The following is a 24,823-nucleotide window of genomic DNA, read 5'->3' as shown; positions in this document are numbered from 1 at the left end:
AGAAAACTTCTGAAATTTTTGACTGAAAATTGCTATAACTCAAATGCTAATATTTTAATCATATCTGGAGTGTCTTCAGTAGAATCCAGTTAAAAAAAAAAGAAAGGAAATATATTTAACCAGTAGCCATATATTAAAATATCCTAATAAAATGTTTAAATCTACTATAAGATTTAATCTGTCTAATATAACCTCTACTTTAAAAAAAAATAGTTTTGTACATCGATTTAGATTTTGTTTCCTATAATAGCATTTGTTGTGCAGATTAAGTAGATCTATCCACTTTTTTTTTAAAGAGAGCAGAAGAAGGAAAGAGAGGAGGGAAAAACACATGCTCTTTGAAAAGTCAATTATATAGCAAATCATGCTGGAATAATTAGAAAGCAACTGATCTTTTTAAGCCTTTTCTAAAATTTTCAGGGTTCTAAGAAGTTTTCAAAATTGTAAAGTGTTATTGGAAGAGATTATGAAAAAAATCTAAGATCTGGACATGAATCAGCATTCTCTTGTCATAATGCCACAATGCAATGACCCTATTACTTTAAAGACTTGACGTGAAATGGAAATACTCCATACCTCCAGTCAGTAGGTCGAAGCCTGTAAGACCCCAAAAAGGTGTATAACAGGAATAATTTCTTATTAATATTAAGCTTCTATAGTTTCATTTAGTAAATTTTAGTTTCTTTTTATCTAAAATGGAAAATTTCAACCAACACCATTCTTTGATTCCTCTTTAGTATAATGTATCGTTTTCTTGAAAGTCTCTTGTGATAAGTGAAGGATGAAAGTCTACAAGAAATCCAATGACAAATGAATTATTCTTACATACAAAGAGCTATTTCTTTCTTTGTAACATCCAGCTGAATGTAATTGAATAGTTACACCAGCAGGTTTGTAAGATACTGTATTTTGGTACATGTGTCCATGGTTTTCTTCACACCCTCCTTGCTTAATAGCATCCAAGTTCATTCTGGTTTTATGAAGTTTTTGTATATTTTGTATATGTCAGTAACTCCAGGTTTTGGTAATTACCTCAACAAAAATGGCAAAACACAATAACCTCACAAATCTATAACTACTTACGATCTATAACTATACATATATACATCTTACATATATATGTATATTCACAGACACACATGCACATGAAGTTGCATTTATACAAAGTGTATTATAGGTTCAGCAAACATTAATTTGAAGAACACAGATATACAATCTCAATAATTCATGACTACAATCCAGTGATAAGAAATACATCTTAAAAATGATATCTGGAGAATCAAGGCTTAAAGGCTGAAAAATATAATCTTAGAATTCTCTCTTCTCCAAGAGCATTTATAATCAGTACTGTTTCTGAATGCCTTTATAAGTCAAGTTTAGAAGAATATTTAAGATAGTCTACTTAACAAACATCGAAGGCACTCTGTTTCTATAAAGAATCAAGAGATATCTTTCCAATAGCATTTTAAGTAAATTTTTTGAAGTTGATATCATTTATATTTTTTTCAATTTTTCTAAATACATTTGTTTACGGTGTTTCAAAAGGTATTCAGTTTGCGCAACAGTTTTATGAAGAACAATATTTTCTCCAACAACTCCATCTGCTGGCTTAGAGAAAAAGTAGATTTTTATCTGCTCTTTCTTTAAATTTGATATTTTTATAATTTATTTTTACAGAATTTAAATATAAAATTATTAAGTTATTTTAAAATAGATGAATAGCTATTTGTCAAAGTCATTCATGAAAAGAAAGAGAAAGATTTTGAACAGGAAATTTATCATTTAATATTTTTACTTCCAAACCCTATGGGATCAAATATTCATGTTTAGAGTCTGTTTAGACAATTCTGTATTAAACAAGTTTTAGTAATGAGCACAGTATTAAAGTTTATTAAAATTTTTTAGAATGGAAAAATATTTAGTATTTTCCTAAAATCTGTTGATTTTATTAAACTATATGCAACATGTGGTGTATGCACATATATAATATCAAATTTATTATTTTCACAAAACTTTGAATTACTGTAATAATTTGCTTTTGTATAAGAACTACTAGATTATCTTCACATCTTTATACTAAAGTTCTTAGACAAGACTACAGTGGCCAGGGCACACTGAAGGCGTCAAGGCCTACAAGGCTTTCAAAAGCATTCAAAAGAGCATAGAGGGGAAAGGCTGAAAAAAAAAAAAAACGAATTGCTTTAAGGAAAGCATTCATTTAGCCTCTGATAACTAGAAGGCCATCAATAAATATGAAGAGAGGGAAGAGAAAGGAATTCTTGAGGCCCGTCACTGGTTTCAACTGTTGAATAATCAGATGCTCAGATGCTAGTCTTTTTTTTTTCTTCTAATTTTACAGTTTGTATTTTCTCATAATGAAGGTTTATGTTTGAGCAGCCTTCAGGAAAAAAAAAACACCTTAGTATTATCTATAGCTAAGAAGAAAGGGAAGGAGATTGGCAAAGGGTATGGAAAGGGGCAAAAAAAGGAGGGAGAGAGAAAAAGAAAGAAATTGGAAATCTGTATTTTCTCAGGTACCCATGGAAACAAATGGGAACAAATAGGTACTTGCATTATCCCACTGTGGCTGTGAAAGAGAAGGATGTGGGAGTTCAGTGTGATGCACAGTCATTTTACCCAGTTCAGAATATAATGACTTCATTTCATTTGCATAACTTTAACCCATCAGTAGATCTTGCTGAATCCTTAAATCAAAGGCAACCTCGACATTTCGAAATAAGTTCCTCCATCTCAGGAATTAAATTAAATTAGCAAATTAACATCTTCCCTATTTTGAAATTATGATATTAAGATATAAAATTAACCCTGTGGGATTTTTATGATTTAACTAAGAGGAAGAACAAGCTACTTTATGAACACTGATTGATGACACATTTTAATAATGGAGTTGAAGTGTAGAATTCCTTAGATTTCTGTAAAAAATGAGAGAAAGTCGTTTTGATTTCAGCTATCAACCTATTTGATGCTGCTAATTTCACTTCATATAAGAAAGAATCATGGACTACTCTGACTGCAAAGGCAAGAAAACAAAGGCTAAGCGTTGGAGAAAAACCTTGAGGAGGATTTAAATCATCAAGACTCATCTTGACAAATTTAATATTAGATATTTCCATTCATTTCTTGACTGCTAACTTTGTGATTGTAGTTTACATAGCATCTCTCTCTGAAAAGAGTTAAACTATTTCTACATTTTCTGTTGCCTATGCAAACAAACAAACAAACAAAAAACCAAATGAATAAGGATACAAACACTCCGTTTCATTTTACAATCTCTACATTGTGAAATTTCTAAAGGAATGAAGAAACAAAGCTTCACAGATGTTAAGTAATTTGCCTGGTCAATGAGGCAATGTCAACTCCAGAAAATTCTATCCAATGAGTCTCTCTTCTATAACAGTGCCTCACTAGTTCTCTTTAGCAATCAGTAAGATTACTTATAACATGGGAGCTGCAAATGCCATGATTCTAAATTTCCATGTGGAAAACTTGAAAATGTATTCAATTCTTCACCATCATTTGTTTTAGTATTCTAGAATAATAATCCACAGAGGAGTAATCTGGGGATCTGAAGACACACATATATTGGTTAGTTCAGCTTCGTTTTCTGCGAAAAACAAGCAAACAAACAAAATCTGTGTAAAATGAAGACGTTTCTCAGAACTATGGTCAGATTGAGTGTGTGTGTATTTTTTAAATGAAATTCATGTGCGTATTACAAGGACGTATTCATTCTGTGGAAATTCATGGAGTTATGTGTTTAATATATGTACATTGTCTGTCTGCGTATCTTATTTCAATAAAATTTATATTAAAAATAGATCTGTTCAAAAATATTGAGACTGAGAACCTAACCTCGTCACCTAACCTAAACTAACCTTAATCTTTAGTCTTTACAAAGCCTCAGTGCAGTCATTCAACATGTTGGCCTGAGGAATACTCATTTTGTTCAGTGGACATACCAGTTATTTTCTCAGTCAGGCCCTCTCATTATTTTCACTAATGAGTGAATTTCTGAAGCATTGACAGTTTTCAAGAAGTATAGCTGTCAATTATTTTCACCTCATTTTCAAAATCTACATACTTCCGGTAATCATAGCCTTGCTTTTAGGTTCATTACTTTTCAAAGCATTTTCACACTAGTGTACAGATACATAGTTAGTTACAGCTGTCAATCATAATTCAGGAAAAAACTGGAAATGATATCAAATCAAATGAATAATCAAAATCTGGCAGGTAAATAGGGGAAGTATAAAAGCCTTCAAAAATTAAACTACAGTGGTTTTTCTTAAACATGTGTGCATATAAAATACATAATATGTAAGTACTAAAATTTTTCAAGATAGTCTTATATTCTTCTATGTAGATTTTTTTAAAGCTGCAAATCCACTTTAAGCGTCCGTCTCTCTCCCCCCTTTTGTGCTCCTCCTCCACCCCATACCCCAGTTTCTTTTCTCACTTGAAGAAAACATATAGCACTGAAACCTTCTTAAATAGGTTCCTTATAAACATCTAGGCATCTGATCTAATATGACCATCATAATGACCCTGTTCTATCAAAGAAAAGCGTTTCATATCTTCATTCGGGTGACGGGGGTTTCAAAATTAGTTGATGATGTTCCTGATATGATAATCAAGCTAAACCATCGAATATATGATTAAGGCTTAATAAGGGGAAGTGGAATGGCAACCAGTTGTTTGTCTAATGTGGGAAGACAGCAGTTGGGTGTTTTTCTGTGGTAATTTTCCGCTAGCTCCTTTACACTGTAGCCAAAGTGGGAGGTGAACCATCTGCAAAGCCCCCTCCAAATTGTTAACTATGAAATACAAACTGAGAACATCAAAGCCGGAGAGAATTACTCCAACCCAGTCGGCAGGAAATTATGGCAGCTGCTGGAAAGAGGGCAGGAAGATATAGTGGCGGCGGCTGCACAGCCCACGCCGGCGCGGGGGTGGGAGCCCGGGACAAGAGCTGCCGAGCTTCTCCATTGAAACCCTTTAGTGACTTAATTGCTTGGATTTCATTACTTTGTCTGTAGCCTTGATAGAGCCTCCTTGCGTGTCCCAGAACACTGCGCGGAGTGATAGGGCTAATATGGATAACTACAAGGACTAAAATGGCTGATCAGAGACTTCTTCAGATTTTCAAACTCGGCTGGATCCAGCTGCTTTCAGGTGCATTTCCTCTCGCTGCCCTTGCCCGAGACCCGCTACCTGAGAACAGAGCGCACCCGGCCTGCAAGCGGACCGCGACCCCCCTGGCAGAATCGCCCCCTTCAACTGAAGGCTGAAGCTCAACTGAGCCGCGAGAAATTGACACGCTCCCGCACCAGTACCCGGCCCGGCCCGCTGGGGCCTGCGTCACCCTCGCTCCTCGCTGCGCCGCGCCCCTCCGGTGGGCGTTATGTAACAGCCCCGAGCCCAACTCCAGAACCATTTTAACAACCTGTCCCGTGGAGGCGGAGAATATAAGATTCGCAGGGTCTGCAGAGTGAACCCTAGCTGGCCTGCAGACCTAAACCCGGAACCGAAGGAAGGCGAGGGCTGCAGCTGCCGGGGCAGGCGTTCGGGCTCCGGCAGTCCCCCTTGGGATCTATCCAACAGCCCGACAGCGCGCCCTGAGGAACAGCGTGTTCTCTGTGGGCAGGGTGCCACCAGGCGCGCAAGGTGTGGGGAGAGGGAGGGAGGGAGGGCTTCTCTTGAAGCACTCAAGATCTGCTAGAACTCCCTGAACCAAGGAAGCCACCTTGCTCCAACCCCCACCCCACCTCTCTAGTGCGCACACTCTTCATTGCCTTTTGCTCCCTCCTCACCTCCTCCCAAGCCAGCGGGGGTCCCCGAGATTGCAGCCACTTTCTCCCTACGCTGTCAAACGCACGCGCGTGTGCAGTCACTCACACCCACACACTGACACAGAGAAACACGCACATACCATCCTGCACTCACACTCGCTGGCTTTCCGCGTGCGGCACCCGAAATACATGAATATTCATTACTTACAAGCATTGGTGACTGCGAAGCTGTTTGCTACCTCCAGATTGTCGATGTGAGGTGTCAGTCTGAACTCCGAAGAGGAAAACTGAACCATCCCTACCCGAAATGCACTGTATTCCTGATCGGCGCCCCTGGGAAAAAGTCCCCCTGCAAAGAACAAACACCAAGGAGGAGAACAGTGTCAGTGCCCGGGAGGGAAAGGAGAGGAGCCTGCTAGTGCCCAACAGCACAGGAGTCTATTAACGCTAATAGGCCGAATAAACACATCAAGAGACACGGGCAGCGGGGAGTCGAACATCCATATGGTAGGCAAGGGGTCAAGACACTGATGAGAGTCTGAGGGCAAGGTAGATGGCCAGAAACGTTTGCCTTTTCTCGTAATCACAAGCTTTGCACCCAGACCCCTAGAGAATCTCAGTAAACGGGAAAATGTTAAGGCAGAAATAAAATCTGGGGGTCAGAAATGAGAAGACCTTTTCCTCTCTTGTCTCAAAGACATTGTCTTTTCCCTTTGCTTTATCTCAAGAAAAACATGTATATTTTAGACAATTTAAATCTGGAATGCAGTCAAGGTATGACATAAGTCTACATGACATGAATTAATTTGTCCACTGTGAACAAATTATGCACAATTCAAAAGCAGAGCACAAAGGGTACCTACCTATCTGTATGCTGTTAGAAGAGACACCAAAGATCAGTCCCCATAAAACAAGAGAAAGGAGGACAGATATATGCATAATCTTTTGCATTTCCAAGAAAAGTAGAGCATCCACAAAATATTCCCTTTATCCCCCTTTTCCTCCTCTTCCTTCGTTGGCCGTTTTCCTCAGCAAATTAGATCCTCCGCATTTTGAAACAGCAATTTAGCACCAAGCTGCTAAAAACCTGAAGTGGAAGCAGGAGAATTCCTATTTCCCAAGTCCTGCTGGTGGCCGCTGATGCCCTGCGCCCCGTCCCTGCTCCCGAAGTCCGGAGGACTGGCTGGATGCAGTTTTTAGCGGAGCCGCTGCTGTGGTCCCAGTGTCTTGGAATATTCAGCACCCTCCCATGCACTCACACACTCACCCTCTCTCGCGCTCTCTTCTCCCTCTCTCCCCTCTCTCTCTCTCAAGCGCGCGCGCGCACACACACGCACACATACACACATACACACACACACACGCAAGTCACAGAGAGGGGAAGGCAGTCCCGGACGCGCGTGCGCGATTCGCGGCAGACGGCTGGCGCGCGCGTCCACCCCTCACCCTCCCTGCACCCCGCACCCCGCACTGCCCTGGCAGCGTCTCGTGCTCGCCGCTGGGAAAGCGCGGCTGAGCCCAGCCCTGCTGTCCCTTGGCGAGACCTCCTTTCGCGAGCTTCGTGCCCACCGCGCGCTTCTGCCTTTCAGCACCGAGGACAGCGCCCCGCTCCCTGCCTGTCTCTACCTTTGTGCCGCCGCTGCAGCTGCCGCGGAGATGCTCCAGCCTGGACCAAATGCAGCAAAGCTGATTTCCCGCTGCTGTAAAGGAGAAGCCAACTTGCTAATTACTGGCGGTGAAACATTCTGTCACCAGGCCCTGTTGTTTTACGTTAAAAGTAATTTTGATTTTTATCTTCAACAGCCTGAGAAAACCTACTTAGCTATATAGAAAGGCTACCATCTGCCTCACCTGACTGAGCCATAAAATGAACAGGCAAACAAAATACCCATCGAAGAAGTGTTCGCAAATTGTGAACTTTAGCTAAAGGTGACGTATCTATGACCCAGGGAAAACCCAATACTCTATCTTTAGAGGCTAAAGCTGTATAGAAGATCAAGACTGAAACTTGGAAATACTTTGCGTGGAAATCCCATCTTTTAGAGTGTCTTCCACCGGTCTGTGATGCCAACTTGCCGAGCCAGCTCGGTGCGGGGATCTCTCTCAGCCTTCACTGCAGACTCTCTCGTAGCGGAGACATGTAGACTTGGTTCCTTTGTAGTCCTTTCTTTATATAGATTGAAAGCAGAAGACTCCGTTCCAAGAAGGAAAGGTTTGTAGGAGAAAACAAAACATAAGCGAAGCATGTCAAGAAAGGCCACTGAGATGCAGACTCTTTCCAAAAGAGTTAGAAATCAGAAACCCTATCGCGTTTTTTCCATGAGTATGAAAAATCACTGCCTAAGTAAGGAGAGTCAGCTAAGTTCACATCATTTTGAACTCGCGACCTCGAGACTACTAGGAACAAAAAATGAGGTTAAGGATTAAAAGTGTGTGGGATGGGAGTTAGCGTGGAGGACTAAAGACTGGACTCCCCCCTGTGGAATTTGTGCGCTTCACGTGAAACCGCTTGCCATGCCGGTGCCTGAGAACCTGCTCTGGAAATTTTCTCTGCTGCTTCAGAAATTTCTCACTAAATGTAATGGCTTTTGTGGTTTAAACAAAGAAATAAAGGAAGATTGAGTACAAGGGACCGTTTCCAGGAGGCAGAAGATTGGAGCCCACAATACTAAAGGAATAAATGACCAGCAATATTTCAGAATGCCAAGAGAGTTAGTTTACCAGGCTGCCTTCCTGTGCAATTGTCACATTAATATCATCCCTAGAGCTTCCTGTTGACTACATTATCTCCTACTTGCCCCTTAATCACTCTGGGCCTCAATTTCCCCATTTTAAAAATGAGAAAGATCAACAAAGTGGCCCCTATAGCTCTCAAATCCTTTAATTCTGTGATTTCAGGTTATGGTCTTCTCTGTTTTTGTTTTTTGAGGCATATTCCTAAACCAGGAAGTGAACATATCCATAATCTATTACTAAGCTTACATACTACAAGTAAAAATAACTTCCAGTTTTATCATCAAGAATTTATGTTAGTCTGTTAATAAACGCTTCACTATATATAAAATGCATTTAGCCTTTTAAAAAATAAATAATAAAAATAGCAACAGAGACATAAATAAATATATATCCAAATTTACAATTTAAATAATAATCAAATACATCCTACCTATTCATTCAATCACTAGTTGTGACGTAAGGCACAAAAATAATTCGAAATAATTTCTTATTTGAAATTTCAAGTTATATATAAAAGAATGAATAAGAGCTCAAAGCAAAATAAAAAAAAAATACTTTCTCTGCCATTTTCTTTTTTTCATTCAATTTTTTATTACAAGAAAAATTTCAATTCCATACAAAGTAATTTAGAATGACAGAAGAAAGTGAGAGAGCAAGAGAGAGAGGAGCTTAAATGTGGCGCAATAGTGATGCTTAAACTGTGGGTCAATGTAAATTAATTTTTGAAGGCTTTTCAAATCTATTTTTATCTTAATTTATTTCAAAGTCAAGGGTAAATATAAACTCAAAATTGACTGAATTACATTCTATAAAAACAAAAGATATAAAATAAGAATTTGCTGAAGCATAGAGCATGTCCCCAGTGAATTACATGTAATAACTCAGGGCAAATATTATTGTTCACTGACCAATTATAATTCATATATAAAAACTGAAATAAAAATTTTAGTAGGCATTACTTGTAATTCAATTGCTGTTCTATTAATGTGTCTTTCACAAAGTACTTAATTTCACAACATCTGGATATACTTCCTGCAATATTAACATCATCGTATTAATTTTATCATTCAAAAAACTTTTTCAAATTTACTATAAGATTATATAGCTTGTATTTGTCAGAATACTGTCAATATAATACATTGAAATTGAAATAGTCATTAAAATAAATGAAAAATACTTGAATTTATTTTTAATGTTTAGAAACTTTTTGTTTCTAGAATGTATCTTAAATTGATCAGTAATAAAATATATTTTGAAAAATTTAAAACTAGTACAGTTGGGTAGAAGAGCATGCTCAAAGAAAGAGTTTGCTATTTTCTGCCCTCTGCTGTTTGATTTTGGTAATTATCTAAAATAAAAGTACTGTTCTGAAGCAAGGGATAAGTTACAGAAAAAAGAAATTAAGATATCCATCCTATCATTTGTTTGCTTGACTTGTTGCTACTGTTGTTGTTATATGTGTGCATGTAAGAATGTTTTTAGCATCAAGACTAGTAAAAGTATTATGTGTAAAATTTTAATTTCTGTACCACTCAATTTTTGTTTCAATATAGAAAACAATAGTTTTCCTTTAAAATCTGAAAAAGCTTTGCATGAAGGAAAGTCATTTTGTGTGAGGGACTGATAATTTTGAAATGACTGGTGGAACAAGTTTTAGCCGATGCAACATTAGAAAAGGAAAGTCCATGCTAGTTTCAGCAGAAGATAGCAAAGTTAGAGGTTCTTGCAGAAGGAACCCAGGTTTATGACATGAAACCCTAGTGGCTGAGATAGAGAAAATTAAAAATAAAAAACATGAGGATTTTATTCACACAGGGCTATAAATAGAAATACTCATTCTGAGGAGTTTCAGTTCTTTAATCAAGATAAAGAATAATATCAATATAAATAGTTATTCTGGTTGAGATAATATTAATTTGTGCAGCAAAATTTTAAATCACTGATTCAATTAGATCAATTACCTGAGCCAAAATATGTTCAGTAAATGTAAACTTTTGTACTTTTTTCTTTATGAGTTTAAAATGAAGTCCAAAAATCAAAAGATTAAGTAAAATTTTTATTTCAGATTATTTAAGGACTTTGATAATATGAATTTTAATTAATTTTATCCCAATAGATAGCAATCCTGTATCAGAAATATTTATTGAAAAACAGTATTTCAATTCATTAATTAATTCAACAAACTATAAGGACCTGCTATATTCTAAATAATGTGCTTGATACAGTGGATAAAAAGATGAACGTAACAGAAATCTTCCTCATAAAGTTCCCAGACTTTATTCAAGTAAGCAAATTGTTAAGACTATGTGAGGGGGGCAATAAGAAATGAAACAAATAAGCCTGTGATTAGGATAATATGATGAGGCAAAGAAAAATCTATCATGCACATTATATCCTGGAGCTCAGGTAGGAAGAGAGTCACCAAAGGCTAACACCTAACTGAGTCAAGTGGAGGTTATCTAAGTGAAGAGTTGGGATGTGGCTATGGAGAACACTTCATTTAATTTTATTTTCATCTTTATTAAAGTATAATTGACAAAACAGTAAGATGTTTAAAGTGCTACAATGTCATAATTTCATATATGTATACATTATGAAAGGATTAAACTCATCGAGTTAACTGGCACATTTATCACCTCCATCTTTAACCTATATTTTGTTTGTGAGATCATTTAATTTCTGCTCTCTTGGGAAATTTCAGTTATACAATAGTGTTTTCAACTATAGTCACCGTGTTATATATTACATCTTCAGACCTTATTCATCTCATAACTGAAAGTTTAAACCCTTGTACCAACCTCTTTCTATTTCCCCCAGCCTCCTAAACCCACCAACCACTTTTCTACTTTATTTCTATGAATTTGACTTTTTTTTTTTGTTTAGATGGAACATATAAGGGATGCTATGCCGTATTTGTCTTTCTCTGTCTGGCTTATTTCACTTAGCATAATGCCCTCTAGGTTTATCTATATTGGGTCTGAATGATATTTCATTGTATGTATATATGCAACTTTTTCCTGATCCATTCTTGCATTGACAGACACTTAGGTTGTTTCCATACAACCTAATATACAACACAGTGAATTGACTATTGTGAATAATGCTGCAATGAACATGAGAGTACAGATATCTCTTTGAGATAAAGGTTTCATTTCCTTTGTATATACACCCAGAGTCAGGATTGCTGGATCATATGATAATACTATTTTTAATTTCTTGAGATTAATTCTATTTTTAATTTCTCCATTCTAATTACTAATTCTAATTATCTTGAGATAATTCTATTTTTAATTTCTCCATTCTGTTTTCCATAGTGGCTGTACCCAGTTTACATTCCCACGAACAATGTACAATGGTTCTCAATTATTCCATATCTCCACCAGCATTTATCTCTTGTCTTTTTAATAATAGCCATCCTAAAAGGTGATAGGTGATCCCATTGTGGTTTTGATTTGCATTTGCCTGATGATTAGTGATATGGAGCAGCTTTTCGTGTAGCAGGTGGCCATTTGTGTGTCTTCCTTAGAAAAAATGTCTATTCAGGTCCTTTGTTCATTAATCAGGTTATTTGTTTTTTAATTAGTTAGTTTGTTTGTTTGCTATTGTGATGAATGAGTTTCTTATATATTTTGGATATCAAATCCTATCAAATATATGATTTGAAAATATTTTATTCCATCTATCGGTTGCCTTTTCATTGTGTTGATCATTTCCTTCGCTGTGCAAAAGCTTTTTAGGTTGATATAGGCCTACTTGTTTATTTTTGCTTTTAGTGTCAAATCCAAAAAAATCATTGCCAGATTTGATGTCAAGGAGTTTACCCCTTATGTTTTCTTCTAAGAGTTTTATGGTTTCATGTCTTGTGTTCAAGTTTTTAATCTATTTTGACTTGATTTTTTTATATGGTATAAGATTGAGGTCTACTTTCACTCTTTTTGCATGTGACAATCCAATTTTCCCAAAACCATTTATTGAAGAAACTATCCTTTCTGTCATTGTGTATTCTTGGCTCATTTATCAAAAATTAATTAACCATATATATGTGGGTTTATTTATGGGCTCTGTATTCTGTTTCATGGCTCTGTGTCTGTTTTTAATGCCAATACCATACTGTTTTGATTACTACAGCTTTGTAATATAGTTTGGCCTCCTATGTTGTCATCTTGGTTGACCCCCAAAATAATTCATTTAAATGCAGTGACATCATGAAAGGCATGTGTGTGGTCCAGGAATTACAAGCAGCGTAATGTTTCTAGAATGGAAAGTGTGAGTCAAAGAGTGAAAGAAATAAGTCAGACCATGGTACAAAATATTTGGTTCATCCTATAGGAAAAGGAGATCATTTTGAGAGTTTTAAGTGGAGAGGTGAGTTCATACTGGAGGCTATCTGGAGAAGGTGAGTATGGGAAAACATGTTGAATATAGTGAGATCAGGTATGAGGCTGTATTCCTGATGGAGGTGATGAGAATCTGGAATAATAGTACAGATGGAAATAAAAGATAGATTTCAAGAAATATTTAGGATGGAAACAGTAGAAATTGTTAGTAAACTTGTACATGATGGAGATAAAAGATATGGAGAAACAAAGCCAACTCCCAGGGTACAAGGCTTCATGCCCAGGAAAATGTTGTCTCATCTCAGAAAGAGATGTAGAGAGCAGATATGTAGGCAAAGTTATGTGTTCACTTTTCTACATGTTTGGTTTATAGGGTTTTGAGGGGGCCACATCCACTCAAGCTGTTGTGTGAGTACTTGAGACTGATTCTGATACTCAGAGAACAGGCCTCATCTGGAGGTTAATTTTGAGAATCATCAGCCTGTGGCGTTTCATGATAGTTACTATTTCTTGAAAAAGTCAGTTAAAGCAAAAAATTGAAAAAAGAGAAGACACACGCATACCTTAAAAATCCTACTTTCACTTAAAACCAATAATGTACAGTCATTATCCACTCATTTGAAGTGGGACCAAGCCATTACCTTGCGCATGAATCTACTGAATAGTTTCTCATTACAGTCTCTTTAAAGTAGAACAAGAACTTAAGAATGTTTGTGAAAAATCTGAACACTAAATCTTTTTCAATTTTTAGGACTTTTCTAGTATTTTATGATTGTGTTACTCACTCTTAAACAGAATAATTTTTACTTACTTGCATTCAACATAGATTTCCAGAACATTCAACATAGATTTCAACAATTGTCTTTCACACGTTTTCAACTTACAAAGTATTTTAACTAAATTACCTAATCACAATATCAAATTCAACTGTCACAAATATTTTCTTTTTTAAAAATACACTTGACTCCTACTCAATGGGCGACAGCAGAAATTAGAAAGGCACATTGCTAGCCAAAATTATGCAGCAGGCCTCCACTGTAGTTTTTCATATAACACAGGAAGGGAGAAAGGGAAAGAAAAGAAATGAATAAATAGCATAAAACATAACTACACAGTTCCCAAATCTGTAGATGGTTACAAGACTTAAATAGGTAATCACAACCACTTTCTTCAAATAACCCTTCCATATCCACATTACTTTTGTCAGCACTTTAACTAGACAGAATGCTTTACTTGGTGTGTGATCCAGCCTTTATTTCTGTAGGATCTGAGTTCTTGATGTTCTTGTCTTTTGGGTTTTTATAGTTTTCTTTGAACCTATTACTGGACAAGAGAATACTAAGAGGCAATGTTGTAAACAGTGAACCTCTTTATCTCCTCCATTACATTGCTCATTTCCCTCCCCGCAGTCTAGTATATACCATTTCTATTTTATAATGGATGCTGCTGTGCACGTAGAATTTTTTGGTTCAATGGATTAAATGATGGCATTTCCTCAAGATAAGATCAGGATATCAAATCATGTAGTATCCTCTGGACAGAAGCTTAGTATATACCAGGTCCCAGTGGCAAGTCGGAAGCTACTTTTGAGATGGAAGAGTTGCCAATAGAGGGGAGCACAGTTTAACTTTGAACCTTAGGCATCTGTGCTGTGATTCCCTTACTGGAGCTTTTCAGAATCTCCATATTAGCGTCTCTGTCTGCCCCAGGCACTTCAAATAGCATTGGGTCTACTCGGTTTCAAGATTCAAGTGTCAGCTCGCACTACAAATTGAACCTTCTATTGCAATTTATTTCCTTGAGTCCAGTTGACTGCCGGGTAGGTTAATACTAGTAAATGTGTCAGAACAGCATCTCCAAATGTGGTACACATTTCCTACAAAGTCCAAACAGATTTTCCAAGTGTTACTTTTTCCTTTGTGGAGGATGGCAAAAGGTGCAAATGGCCTTAGATCATTGGATGCTTAAAAAATTTCACTTATGAGGCAGACCCTCTAACGTTTGAGTTTTATCTCATCACACATGTTTTTACTAAGGCATCTGAGTGACTTACTACTTCTGGCTCATCGGATCTAATTAATATGGTGTCATCAATCTAATGGACTAGTTTATTGTTCTGCTATTAAAGTCCACACATTCAGAGCAGTCCTTGTACCCCTCTTGAGGATATGGTGGGATATAACTTTTATTACTGGCCTAAAGATAATGAGAAATGTTGACGTGAGAAAGAATTGGCTTCATCTTGGGAGGCAACTGTTCCATTTGTAGACATTATTTTATTTTATTTTATTTTATTTTGGCTAATAGGGGATGGCTCTCTTGCAGAGCTAAAATTTCTATGCTCTACCTTCCCATTTTTATCCAAATCGGTACAAATGTCTATTCGATGCAGCAAAATTCTACCCCTTGCCTACCAGTACCATTATATTAGAGACTTGTGGTAGAACATTTAATTTACATTGCAAACTGTTTACCTTGGTTTCCCTAAGGACAGCATAAAATACTTCTGACTTAGGTTCAGATACATCGATTATACCTTTGGAGAGAGATAATAATGAAGGAGATGGTTTTACAAATTTCCATGAGACAGTATGACACAATTAGTGCCATTTCAGATGATCCCCTTTACCCCAAATCTGCTTGGATCATGATATGACTGACTATGTCAGTATAAATATCTAAAGAATTCTCTGAGACTTTGGCAGCTTGAGGTTTTGTCACTGTAAGAACACCATATAAAGTACATAGATGTTTTCACATGTGGCACTAGAATCAGAGGATGAGAAAGGTACATCATAAAATGGCTTCATAAGTTTCAGATATTGTCGAGGAGATTATAACTGAAGAACCTGAGAAGACTGTTTTTGAGCACACAGAGACAACTGCAGAACAGTCTTTAGCTTCTTACTATACCTGAACGAGGCAGGAAGGAATAAAATTTCCTTTTCTAAAAAGAGTAATTTGGTTGTTAAGTCTGTAATGTTTTATATAATAATAATAAAAAAAAATTCAGCTCCAACTGCTTTAAAAATGAGATAAATGTATTGATTCATAGAACTATAATTCTGATGTTATATTAGGATTTGGTTGACCTAATCACTTTAACTTTTTTTCCATTATCTTTAGTCTAAAATTAATTCCTGTTATGTTTGTAGTAACTGGTATTTTCTACAGCCAGAAAGAAAGCACTTGGGTTGTGGCATTCTGACAAGATGTTCTAAAGTGTATCTCAACTGGCTTTCTTAGGTCACCTGGCCAGCTTTAACCCCGTGTGTATGTCCAGGGGAGAAGGAATGCAGTGGTTGGGTTTGGGACCTACCTTGAAAGCCAGGAGTTAATCGAATGTACATTTACGTCTAACAGTGGTGAGGAGGGAGAAAGGAATGCTAAGCAGAGAAACCAGCATGTCTACTAAAGTAGATAGAAATGAAAGAAAAAAAGGCTAATTCCAAAAAAGTAGAAACGCTATGACTTTGTACAGAAACATGCTTACTCTAATCTTAGAAACCTTTATATTAATTTGATCACTTAGAGGTAATTTGCTGTGAGCATAGCATTCTCCTAATTTCAAAGGCTATTCCCTGAACATTGTATAAATTCCAGTAACACTGTAAACTCTCTTGGAATAACATCATTTGCAACTACATATATAACTTGAGAGAAATTCAAGGCCATGAAAGTGGTTTAAGGCCCAAATAAACCCTAAACTGCACTGAATACCCCCTCTGTTTTCAGCAGTTTTATAACATCATAAATATTGTTGTGTCTGACACTGCTAATGAGTTCCATAAAAGAATTTTTAGCCTACAAATATTCTTGTTCAGTACACTCCTTTTGGCAACGGTAGGTTTTTTTGTTTTGGTTTGTTTTGTTTTATTTTGTTTTTAATTTGACTGTGCTAAAATACATCATGGTTGGATAGATATTTAAAAAAATTAAAATACAATTTTATTACATCATAGCAAAAAGGCAGATTTTTGTTTTGGTCATTCAGTTGTTTTTTGTTTGCTTGTGCCCTCCCACAGCAACATTAAAATAGCAGTGTCCAACTGATATGCTACCAATGACAGGTTTTTGCCACTCTATTTCAGGTACGGATAAATGCATTAAAGTTTTAACCAAAATGTTTTTCAGGTGGTGACATTAAAACCAAAATTGTATTAGAGTTACATTCACCAAAGGATCAAAGTTACTTATTGAAATAAGAAAAGGAAACCTCAGATAAATCTCACCAACCACCTGAAGTTTTGAAAGTTAATTACATATTTGCACAATCTTACAATTTATTATTAATTTTAGAAAAATACTCTGTCAGATTATACATGAAAGCCTAATTCAGATGTGCCATTAACATTCCTTTCTATTGAAATGCATTACAGAGCCTATCTTAATGTCAAGCAGTCCTGGTACCATTAGTGGGATGATAATTTATAGAGATAAATAATTTATGTTTTGTTCTCCCTGTTACAGAAGCATTTGAAAGAATGAGAGCTCTTTCCTTGTGCTAACCCCTTTTGAAATGTTTTTCTGGGCTTTGAGTCCTAGAGGCAGAAGGATGCCCTTGCCCTAGGGTCAGATATAATGGGATTTGGATTAAATTGTCATAAATTGAAGGGTGTGGTTCTGAAGTTAGTAGAAAATTAAGGCTGAAAAGACCTAAACCTCTCAGCAGTTTCTCTAAGGTAAAGGATAGAGATGAGTGTTTTGTTTACTTTAGTTTTTATTCTTTTTCTTGATTGTTGTGGAGAATGGAATTCTTCACAAGACACAGAAAAATATGGAAAGATTTAAAAGCTGATAAAAGCCAAAATGGGGGGGCACGTAGAGACAGAGAGATGGAGAACCCTAAAAACAATGGCTTTGGTGTTTGGGGAAAGGGTTCTGGGCTCATGCTTGCATGGAAGAATAGGACTGCTCACATGTGAAGATCACATGCCTCAGAAAATGACTTGCTACACTGGCGACTATGTATAGTTTCTTCTTCCATTTTCTAGGCATTACTAAGTTCTTCAGTTTGTCTTTTGATCCTAGGAAAAGGAAGGTCCTTCGAGTCATGAAAAATTGAATTTCTCACCACCCTGGTGAAGTGAGGGCATAGTATCAGATTTAATTTAATTTAGAAAAATAAGGGTACTGTGGACCTTCCTTACACTTTCCTTACAATCATGATTGGAAATTATATCCTCTATTTGTTGTACCTCTGGTCTCTGCTAAAATCATCAAAATTCTCTTTCAATTGCCATATTTTCAAATATTAAAATAATTGCTATCTTTAAATTCTAAATAAGAGACAGAAAAAGAAATAATTACTTAGCTAAATTACTTCTGTAAACATTAAAACCCCCTTTGATGTAGAAACAAAAGGAGATGAAAAGAGAATTTATTAAATTAGGTTAAAACAACCACAGACTCAAGTAAGGGCTGCCTTCATCACACTGGCTTCCAAGCAGCTTTTAGAGTTGAGAGAGTGAATAGATAGGAAAAAGTAGCCATAGCTCAGGAATATCTGACCTTCACAAATAACATTTTCTGTAAATGTAGACACAGGATGAAACCAGTTGAACTATTTGCTTTCTAGTTATGATAAAGATAAGGTACTGCAAGAATGCGAAACTTAACTAGAATAAAATGTATGCAGCTCAAGTTTCTCCACAGATTAGCAAGAAAATTTGGATCTAAAGGAGCCACACATATCCATGGTATTCTTTAATTGGCATTATCATTTTTACAATGTGGTATATTTGGTGTATAAATTTCAAAACAGCTTTTATGTTCATAAGATTATTCATCTGACTAATAAAATCTTGGTTCATAAATGAGATGGAAAAGACTGGAGATCATCCAGCCCATCATTCCACTAGACAATTTCAAGACTAATAATCAAGATTTGTTTTTCATATTCCTTTGGCAACTTATAAGATAATTTTAAAATATTGTTGGATTTTGAAATCTGATGTGTATAATTGTATTATATATAGGAGTAATACTCATTTGTTCCATTTATCCTCCCAATATATAAAAGGGAAAACATATTGTATGCCAAAAGTTCTGAAATAGCTGTCTTTATCGAGTATTTACTATGTGCCAGATACTAGATGTTGAAATATTTTACCTCATTTTATCTTCATTGCAACCCAATTAGGAATAATGTTACTTGAAAGAGGAACAAACTGGGCCTTGAAATTTAAGTAACCAACCATGAACTAGTGATTGACCAATTGACACAGCATCGTGTCAAACTCCTAAAACCCTGTGTGACCCACTGTTCTATAATGTAAATAAAATCATAGTAGTGAAGAATAGGATGTGATTCTCATTTTCTAAATTATGTATGCAATCTACCACCCAGACCAGCCCTCATATGCTTCTTCTTACTGTTTCATTTATAATTAACTTGTTCATCAATTACTTATTGAATTCTTCCTTTGTAGCAGGCAATGGACTTTTGAAATACAAGTAGATGTGGTCCCTATTCTTATAAAATTTTTATTTAATATTTTCTTATAATTAGTAAGACCAACAATAGCTTACAAAATATCTTAATGGTTACCAGAGGGAAACGGGAGAAGGGGAGATGTAGATAAGGGTAAAGGGGTGACAGAAGGAGATTTGACTTTGGGTGGTGAATACAATGCAATAGACAGATGATGTATTATCAAATTATACACTTGAAACCTATATAATTTTATTAACCAATGTCACCCTGATAAATTTAATAAAAAATAGTTACAGATTGTGATAAGTAACGGAACTAAACAGAAGCACTATGATAAAGAGAACTGTCTTTTAAAGAATGGTCATCAGAAAAGTCGGTTTGAAGCTGCTACCTGAAGGAGTAGAAGGAAGAAACACATCTTTCAACACACTTACTTCCAAATTCAATTTAAGTGCTCATATAATTTAAAACAGTGAGAGGCACACTCCAAGTAAGCTGATGATTATTCCAAGATATCCCAATGATCAATCATACAACAAAATCACGTAGTCTTTCTCTCTGACCACATAGCTGCAGAATCCCTTTAAAACTCTTTAATGAATATAGAAAAAAAAATACCAATGTACGCTTACTTATAAGTAGACTATATAACAGGATATAGCATGGATTTTATCTGATTTTACACATAAGATTCTCTAGATAGTGAGGATGAGAGACTGAGTGTTTAAAAGGACAGTTTTGCAGCTATTTACTGTCATTTTATATCGAGGATAAAAAAGTTAAAACATTTAAGGATTATCTGTGGTTTTATGAAGGATGTTGTAGAGAATTCTGAGGCCACACATGATTTGAGCAGGAGAAGAGCCATGGTATGTGTGTGCAATGGTAATAATTAGTGACAGCAATGGAAGTCAGAGAAGAGCTTGGTGGCAAAATACATCCCATTTGCCATCTCTCCTCTAAGACATAAAAGTTACCCAGAAGCATGACAAGAATTGGACATTATTAGTTAGGTCAGATTTCCTAGAACTTGAACCAAAGATTCAAATGCAAGTAATTTGTGAAGTGCTCCCAGGAGAAACTAAGGAATAAGGGATGCTAGATTGAGAAAAGGAACAAGAACAAGATGGTTGCAACTTCAGGTGAAGTCCCAGATTCAATCTGATCTCTTGGGAAGCCCAAGAAAATAAATTCTGAGTGAGGGATCTGGACTTCTGTTCGCCCACCTTAATCATTTTTATGTGTATCGGTTATATTAAGTATGTACACGATGCTTTGCAACTATCATCACCATCCATCTCCATTTTTTTCTAAAACTGAACCTATATACCCATTAAACAATAACCTCCTATTTCTCTTTCCCCCCAGATCCTATTTACCACTATTCCACTATTCTGTTTTCTGTCTCTGTGACTTTGACTACTCTAAGTACCTCATATAAATAGAATCATATGGTATTTGTCTTTTTGTGACCTGCTTATTTCACATAGCATAACATCCTCAAGGTTCATCGATGTTATATCATACATCAGAGTTTCCATCAAGGAAAAAATACTGTTGGCAATTCTGAACCTCTGCTTCTCTGTGTTTTATGATTACTCGTATCATTGAGAGAATTAGTAAAGCTTAATGCTAGGTAATTTTAAAAGTGAACAGATTAAGAGGATTACAGGAGTTTCAGACAGAGAGAGTAAGAAATTGATGGTGAAGCTGTAATTTAATAGACAATAAATTTTTTTCCCAAACTAAGAAAGACAGTTCCCTCAATTTAGAAATCCACTAACTGTTGAAGACTAAGAGAAAAAAGTATCTAGTTGATATTCAGACACTCAAGGAAAAAAAAAATATCCTAAATTCTATTAATCTATTAGTGAGAAAAAAGCAGATTACCTACAAAACAAAACAAAACAAAACAAAACACCCACAAGACTCAGAGTGATAGTAAACATTTCATCTGAAACATTAGTGGGAAGACAACTTTAGATTTAAAATACCATACACAGCTAAATAGTCATTTAAGAATAAGGGAGAAATATAGACATTTTTAAGTGTACATGAACTCATAAAGTTTACCACAGTACATAATACCTTGATGAAAAACTTCAAAATAATATAATGCCATAAGAAGAAAAAAAAGATAAGAGTGGAGCACGAGGGAAGAATAAGCAAGCAAGTCACTAAAATATATTGACAAATCTAAATAAATACTGAATAAATGCTGAATTTAATAATAAACATCTATGTTTTAGAAAGCATTCTAGAATAAAAATTTCAGGCAATTACAGGAGTTTTAGGAATTGAGAGAATAATGTTGAAAGAAGAAAAAACTGATTAACATTCTTATTTTGTTCAGAGAATGAATGCAGATATTATACACATTTAAATGTAGGGGAAAAACTTTTATATGCATAGAGACTAGCTCCATGCAGAGCTGGTTCCTGCTGGGATCTGTAGCATAGTCATCTACTGAAAGCTTCTCTATTTTTATTGCTTCATCTGCCCCCACCCAGGGGTCCCCTAAACTGGTATTGAAATATGGACAGGGCCTGGAAATGGGGCTGCAAAGGCATGAAGCGGAAGGTGAGTGCTGGTTCAGTGTTGCTCCTCTTCCCGATAGCCCCCTTTAGGCTTATCAATAAGTAATATATGAATATTTTGTCTTATTTTTTAAAATTGGAAACTTAAACAGTTATCTGGAAAGTTCTAATTGAATATAGGCAAGGCAGGGGAAGGAATGAGATACACAAAACTTAAGGATGTAAAGTTTTCATTTTTAAAGGCAAGGGCATTCCAGATGGCACATAGAAAACGAATTGGATGGAAGGAACTAGAGGAGGGTAGCATCATGGGAGTGGAAGGATGGAAAGGCAAGAAGAATTTGTGCTGTGATCAAAGATGATGACCCATGAATAGACACTGAGATAGGATATTCTGCAGGTACCAAAACCCCCTGGAGGACAGGAGTCACTTGGCCTATTTGGAAGGAGTTAGATTCAGCCTGAATTACATGTAAATCCAAAAGAAGCAGACTAAATGAGTAGGGAGGCAGCTGGGTGTGTTTCCTTCCAGAACCACTGGCATGTAGAAAAAAGAAGTTGTTCTTGATGTATAGAATGATGGGGTGAGGGAGACTCTAGTTCATTTTATGAGGTGGGGCAGAATAAACCTGAGGTATATACAAGAATGAGAGTGTTTTTCAATGAATAGCATACAAATAAATAAATGGAACAACCTGTTGAGACTAAGTTTTTCTCTGTGGGCCATCTGGTTTATATCAAGTAGCACGCACTTATTTTATTTGATCCTTAAATAGGCATTCTCTCAAAGAGCTTCTAATGTAACCTTGATGTGAAACTGTTGCATATATACATAAAATAGGTATGCTACAGGACTTCCAAAAGTGCAAAAATATAGTATGTCTTAATTGCAAATAAAACACCCATTAATTTTATTATACTGTATGTATGTATGTGTATGTGTATACGCACATACATATGCATATGTATATACAAATATATATACATTCACCTATACCTATTTATACACATATGTATTTCATTTTAGTACCTTTCCAGCATTATACTTGTCATTTGTCAAGTGCTTAAGAAATATTTCTTCAATACACGGATAAATATTGTGGCTACAATATAAAATATATTTCCTTAAGGACAGATAAATACAATTTTATTACTTAGAAGTTGGCCTTATACATTTTTAATATGAGTTCAGAATGCAACACATTATTATTTGTACAGAATCGGATTGACTATTTTGATTAATTGAAAATAATCATTATGTTCAGTAGTTGGATTACCGATTTTCAAAGAAATATAATAAAATATATTAATACTACAATTCTACTGAGCATAATTTAGCATTTCCTCTGTTTCAGAAAGAACTTCAGAATCATGCAGTTTTCCTGGATAATCATTATGAGCATTAATTATCTTTAATTAATGCCATGCATGCATGAGTTATAAGAGATTGAGCTCAATTTGTACAACATTTTAAACATATCTAGGGAATAAATATGTTATTCTCCTTGTTATTTTAAAAAAGTTCTGAAATAGTCTCATTTATTTAGTTTTTAATAAGATAAATGTAAAATATGACCCTTAAATATATGGATTCTGAATATTTGGCATTATTATATTGCATTACCCATAACCTAATTTTTAAATCATGGACATCCAAGTAAGTGTTCCAAAAACTCCTTTACTAACTTTAAGAATATTTTAACATGCAATTTATAGTTCCTGGTAATGCTTCTGTCCTGAAATTATTTTATTCTCTAAATTGATCTCAGTGATTATGGGTGCTAAAATTGCTAAAGGGCAGAAGTAATATGCACCTATTGTATATCAAAATGTCAGTGTATTTTTTAGCCTAATACTCAAAGTTAATAAAGAAAATTTGAAAAATTTGAAACATCATTACAGGTAGTTTTAGTGCTAGAAATAGTATAGTAGTGGTAGTACAAAAAGGTAAAAAGGGATAATAATTATAATTTATTGCACACTTACTATGTGCTAGAAACTCTGCCGAGGTCTTTACATTTAATAATACATTAAATCCTCACAGTAATGTTATTAGGTTGTCATTATTACCCATGTAATAATGGGGAAATTGAAGCTCACAAATGTAAGATAATTTGCCAAGATTTACAATAATAAGAAGGACTCTTGCCTGGACTGTGTTTCCAAGTTCTTGCTTGTAAATACTATGAAAGACATACTTACACACTGTAATCAGCGATTCTTCTGTTATTTTTACTCACTCTTTAAAAATAAGGTAACTGAGAAAAAGATTTTTTGACAAGGTTTGCGAGTCATAAATGGCAAACCCAAACTATAATCCAGGTATTATTATTCCAGTCGGAGGGTCTTTCTACTACTCTCTCCTGCTTCCCTGTATGTTTACATAAAATATTGGCTTTTGGCTTACTTTAGACCCTTAGGTTATTTTTATGTAATGTATGTTCCACATATGTTGTTTAGGAAATTTCGCATTTTTATTTAGACGTTTAAATTAATTCATCTAGAAATTTGAAAGCTTCTAAGATGCCAGTGGACTGATTGGAAACTCGATGAATTTTGAATGAAAGGGCTTTTCAGTATACAAATGAATGAACCAGAAAAGTGCAGCTGTGTTTAGAAAGAGGCTTTATAATAGTCCAAGGCAGAATTTATTAGGTATTCCCTCCTAATGAGTTCCATATAATATTCTCCTAGCTAATAAGTTAAAGATCATCTTTGTAGCTGAAAAGCTTGTAGATTCTGGCATAGATTTATTTTAAAAAATACTTACGTTTGTTAGTAAAGCAAGCAGATATGATGCTGCCCTTGTATAGCAAATTCTAGTCCTAGAGAGGAGAGTCCTAAAAGCTAGATGACATGAAATTGAAGTCCTCAAAGAGAATCAGACGGGGTGTTTACTATTCGTAAATTCCATTTTCCTCCTGCTACATTTTCAACTCTAGTAAACACTTAAAGGAACATCCCACT

The 24,823-nt window shown here is 35.6% G+C and overlaps 1 protein-coding gene across 4 annotated transcripts in view; it reads right to left on the bottom strand.

Annotated features, from left to right (window-relative positions):
* The window catches only part of GRIA2 (glutamate ionotropic receptor AMPA type subunit 2), a 122,159-nt gene extending 114,496 nt beyond the window's left edge, over positions 1-7,663 (bottom strand). Inside the window, exons 1-2 of one of the 4 annotated variants that reach the window (XM_006916997.1) lie at positions 7,437-7,663; positions 6,019-6,159 (exon numbers count right to left, since the gene is read on the bottom strand). In XM_006916997.1, coding sequence (XP_006917059.1) covers positions 6,019-6,106 — 88 coding nt within the window. In that variant the 5' untranslated portion in view covers positions 6,107-6,159; positions 7,437-7,663. Of the gene's footprint in view, positions 1-6,018; positions 6,160-6,673; positions 7,052-7,436 lie in introns of those variants that run through there. The other 3 variants (XM_006916996.1, XM_006916995.1, XM_006916993.1) reach the window with 3 other exon arrangements.
* Positions 7,664-24,823: the final 17,160 nt, after the last annotated feature.

The sequence above is a fragment of the Pteropus alecto genome, unplaced genomic scaffold (assembly GCF_000325575.1).
Source record: "Pteropus alecto unplaced genomic scaffold, ASM32557v1 scaffold166, whole genome shotgun sequence".
Lineage (NCBI taxonomy): Eukaryota > Metazoa > Chordata > Mammalia > Chiroptera > Pteropodidae > Pteropus > Pteropus alecto.
The sequence above is the reverse complement of the archived record's forward strand: the minus strand, read 5'-3'. Positions and strand labels throughout refer to the sequence as shown.